The sequence below is a fragment of the Anopheles ziemanni genome, chromosome 3 (assembly GCF_943734765.1).
Source record: "Anopheles ziemanni chromosome 3, idAnoZiCoDA_A2_x.2, whole genome shotgun sequence".
In the NCBI taxonomy this organism is placed as follows: domain Eukaryota; kingdom Metazoa; phylum Arthropoda; class Insecta; order Diptera; family Culicidae; genus Anopheles; species Anopheles ziemanni.
The window spans coordinates 31,613,638-31,618,079 of NC_080706.1; the positions used below are offsets into that span (position 1 = coordinate 31,613,638).

A 4,442-nucleotide genomic window follows, 5' to 3' on the forward strand; every position below is an offset into this window, starting at 1 on the left:
CGTTGAACTCGATATCAAAAGTTGTAATTGGGTTTGCCCTGCAATGGGGTGAAAAGATGGGGTGGGTTATTTTGGTTACACTCGCTGTTTGTTTCTAAAACTTTGTCGCATATGAATGTTAAAAAAAAGTCAAAAATAGCATTTTCCAATCTATCTTGAGCGTAGTTTTGAAATGTAAAAAGCATACTTAGGTTCGCATTATTGTGGTGTGGAAATTTGAATATTCAATTGAAACAAAAATGAACCTACAAAAGATGTACCCATTAAGGCTTAATTTGGCTTTTCTCTCTTATTTGTAGATTATCGTAACAAAAGGTCGTCTAGAGAAAAAGTCTCTGGGTGAAGGGGAGCATCCAACAAGCAGGCGGTGCAGCGTTGTTGGCCAGTGTGCAGCTCGCGGCCTTAGACCATGAGCAGCTTTGGCGGCTCGCAGAACGGAGGCGGCCAACATCAGCAGTACATCATCACGACGATCGAGTTTGACGAGGGAACCGTACCGGAAGTTAAGGAGGAACCGTTAACGAGTTTGGGGGACGGGCTCGGCCCGAACCAGCAGCAACAGGACCAGTACCAGCAGACCTCCATGATGGACGCACTGAGCAGCAACCCGATGTTGACGACGGCCTCGATGCCGATTCCATCGCGCAACGCCGGTAACCACCAGCGAGCGATGGCGGGTGTCGTGTCCGATCTGGACTTTGCCAGCGAAATGATGGACCATCAGTTCCGGTCGAGCCAGCTGCACGATGTGGGAACGTTCGAGAATGGTGGCGTTGTTGTCGGTGGTGGAGTAGGAAGCTACCCAACGCACGGAGCAGGTGGAGGCGCTGGTGGTGGAATGTTGACACAGAACGATGGACTCTTTTCCCTGCCGAGTGGTTGGGACTGCATGGTGCTGACGAGCGATGGCATTGACGTGGGAGCGATGAACGTTCCCAGCCTGCAGATGATGGACACTTGGGCTTACGTTTCGCCGTCGTCCACCGCGTCGTCGGTGACACCGAACGATGGTTTGCCGCTGCAGGACACCACCACGCTCACCATGGTGACCACGCAGTCCGGTGCGATGCCGGGTGGTGTTGGACAGCAGGCGATTGGCCAGCAGATGATGGATGAGTTCTACCCACTGGACGATTTTGGCGATGGGCTTCTGTGCAATGATCTGAACACGATCGAGGGGCTCTTCCATGACGACATCACACTTCTGAACCAACCGCTCAGTCAGCAGTCACCGAATTTGAGCGGTGACAGTGGCATTATGCCGTCCAGTCTACCACAGCAGCTTCTAGGTCGTTCCGGTGGGCACCTGCTGGCCGGCGGGATGACGCTAGCCAACGAAAACACAGTCGGCAGCGTCGGAAGCAACAGTGTGTCATCCGGATTCGGTGCTAACGATGGTGGCATTCAGCTGCTGCTGTCTAGCGATCCGATGGTGGCGGCCACCTATGTCAACATAAACAGCAACAGCAACAGCAACAGCAACATTCTGTTGTACGACGAGCAAACGCGCATCTCCACGTCACCGTTCGAGGTTTACACGAAACAGGAGCCAGGTAGTGCGGTTCAGTCGCCGCTGGCATTTTCTCCAAGCAGTCACGGCTCGAGCCCGTCTACTAGCGAGGGTCACTTGATGGTGCCACAACAACAAGGCGGCCCAAAGACGCTTCTTCAGCAGCAACTGCTACAGAACTCGTTCAACAACAACATCAATAATCTCTATAATAACGGTGGTTCGCCAAGCACAACACCGACCCCGTCAGCGACGACACCGACACCATCTACGACGCCCGGCATCAGTGCCGGAAAGCTGATCAAAAGCTCGGTCTCGCCGAGCAGCAACAGCAACAGTAGCACCAGCACCAATAACAACAACAATATCGAGTCGATCAAGAACCAAAACATCATACGAAGCAACGGTGATGGAATGGACACCAATCAGTCGCAGCAGATGCCACAGCGTGCGGTCCGCCGTGGGCTCAACTTCAGCCGGAACAGTGGCAACGTTGGTCAGGTGCAGCACAATCCGCGCTACTCCACGCTGCAGCAGCTGCTGATGAACAACACGAACGATCGGCTGATGGCGGGCAATCAACTGCTCGGTCAGTCGGTCCCATCCGGCTCGGGACTGCTTAGCCCCGGCGGAGGACCGTACTCCGGTCGCCGGATGCTAGCGGGACACCACTCGGCGGCGGCGGCCGCAGCAGCAGCAGCCGGTGCCGTTTCGGTTGGTTCCAGTGCCGGCACGTCTGGAACATCCTCCATGTCGCGCCTTTCATCGTCCGCCCCGACGCATATTTCCGGCTTCGAGCAGATCTGGCAGCGGCGTGAACCTCGGCCGCATCTCCTCTCCACCGGCAGTCTGGCCGAGGCTACCGGTTCGACCTCCTCGCTCAGCACCGGAAGCGTTCTCAGCCCGGAGGGACCAGACTACTCGCACGACGAAGGATACTCCGACGATAGCGAACACTATGAAGACTACTCCAGTGGGGAAGGTGGGTAGTACAACGAAGAGACAGCATAGGGGCGTCCCTTCACCTCTTCTTATCTTTGATTATCGGTTTTTGTAGATTCCGACAGCGAGGACACTGGCAAGGTTTCAACAAGCGCCGGCAGCAGCAAGGCAAAGCGCTACTTCTGGCAGTACAATGTGCAGGCGAAGGGTCCGAAGGGGCAGCGGCTGGTCATCAAAACGCAGGCCGAGGATCCGCACGTTCTGAACGCGGTCACCGATCCAGTGTTTAGCCCACACTGCTCTGTGCGCGGCATCAAGGTTGGTTGACGGTGACTCGTGACTTCCTTTTGTCGCACTTTCCAAGTAGTCGGAGGAAGTTGTTGAGTATTTGGTTTTTTATACTAATAGTGTGTGGATTGCGAGTTGGATTTTATAAACAAGAAAACATATCTCTTTTTACCGAAAAGAAGAACAAGTCAGACGAAAAATGTTTCAAAACCAAACAAAACTGTGAAATGAAAACTAACCTTTTGGATTCCTCTTCTTCTTCTTCTTCTTCTCTTTTCTTATTTCTCTTTCTCTCCATCGCAAACACCACCACGTAAAATGCATCCTTAAAATCGCAACCGATCGATCGTATACTATTCATATACACTCATACCCACGGACATAATACAAATATAAAATACGTACATCTACGGGAAAATAACGTGGATCGTATAACGGTTTGGTTAATTCTCTTAAGAATCTTCGTTTGCAGCACAGTGGCAAGGCGCGGAAGGGTGACGGTAACGACCTGACGCCAAACCCCCGGAAGCTGCACAATATCGGCAAGGAGCTGGACAAGTTGGGCCGTGTGATCAACGACATGAAGCCAGTCAGCGAGCTGCCCTTCAATGCGCGCCCGAAGACGCGCAAGGAGAAGAACAAGCTCGCATCCCGGGCCTGCCGACTGAAGAAGAAGGCACAGCACGAGGCGAACAAGATCAAACTGTACGGGCTGGAAACGGAGCACAGTGCGTAGCGTTTTTATATATTACTTACCCAATCGTGAGACGTTTAGTTCGAACACCAACCTATGTTTACCCATGCTCCTTTCAGGACGTCTCATGAATGGCATTTATCAGTTGAAGCAAATTTTGGTTGCGAAATGCAACAACGCCGGTACACCTACCGAACACCCGGAAGAGTACAAACAGCAGTTGGAAACGTTGGTTCAGACGTCATCCAGTAAGTATTTCAGTATATCTACTACGAACTCAGCATTATTCTAATCATCGCTTATCTTTTTCTTATTTCGCGCAATTAAAGAAATAAAGATTGCTGGCAATTCGACCGAGTTCGTGAACAAAATGCTCGAAAACGTACGAACGGGGAATAACACTAGTATAGATACGGTACTGGAGCACTTTTAATTTGTTTAGTGCAAATCAAGAAGGCTTTGAAAGCTGAGTACGAGATGAAGAAGAAAAGCGAAAGAGCAAAGGTGACGACGCTACCGGTCAAAGGCATCCATGAGACTGTAAGATAAACACGGAAATCAACCATTTACCTTCGTTTGTTGAAATTCATATTTTTTAAAGCCATTTTTATATATTTCTAAAACGAAAAACTACGGTTTGCAAAAGAAGCACACAGTGTGGCACACAAGTTACACTGAAAACGCTCTGGAAAGCGGGGCACATTTGTGAAATTAATACCACCTAAGGCATATTTCAAACATATGTATTGCATACATTTTTCACTACCTTATAAGAGAACAACAACCTGAGTGAGCAAACCTTGAAGGGAACGTGAGGCGAAGCAAAGATACAATCCAATCGAAGGTGGACAAATTCGGAATCGTGACGGAGATGAACGGAAAGTAAGAAAGTATGCAAATGATGCGAAAAATAATACGTATATCCTGTAGCGTTAAGTGAATTTTCACTTCTCTTTTTCAAAATTTCTAACTATCACTTTCTTCGAAAATTGAGCGAAGTACAGCATT

General features: G+C 50.0%; 1 protein-coding gene across 1 annotated transcript; it reads left to right on the forward strand.

The window, feature by feature from the left end:
- Positions 1-331: 331 nt before the first annotated feature.
- On the forward strand, positions 332-4,056 carry LOC131286754 (protein CREBRF homolog). Its single transcript, XM_058315752.1, has 5 exons — positions 332-2,492; positions 2,568-2,770; positions 3,198-3,468; positions 3,554-3,682; positions 3,764-4,056. Exons 1-5 carry the CDS (start codon positions 410-412, stop codon positions 3,865-3,867), a joined length of 2,790 nt encoding a protein of 929 aa, XP_058171735.1. The 5' UTR covers positions 332-409; the 3' UTR covers positions 3,868-4,056.
- Positions 4,057-4,442: the final 386 nt, after the last annotated feature.

Coding starts and splice junctions, on each gene's coding strand:
- LOC131286754 (XM_058315752.1), top strand. CDS start 410: ATGAGCAGCTTTGGCGGCTCGCAGAACGGAGGCGGCCAACATCAGCAG. Junction 3,469..3,553: donor CGGGCTGGAAACGGAGCACA/GTGCGTAGCGTT, acceptor TGCTCCTTTCAG/GACGTCTCATGAATGGCATT. Junction 3,683..3,763: donor GTTGGTTCAGACGTCATCCA/GTAAGTATTTCA, acceptor GCGCAATTAAAG/AAATAAAGATTGCTGGCAAT.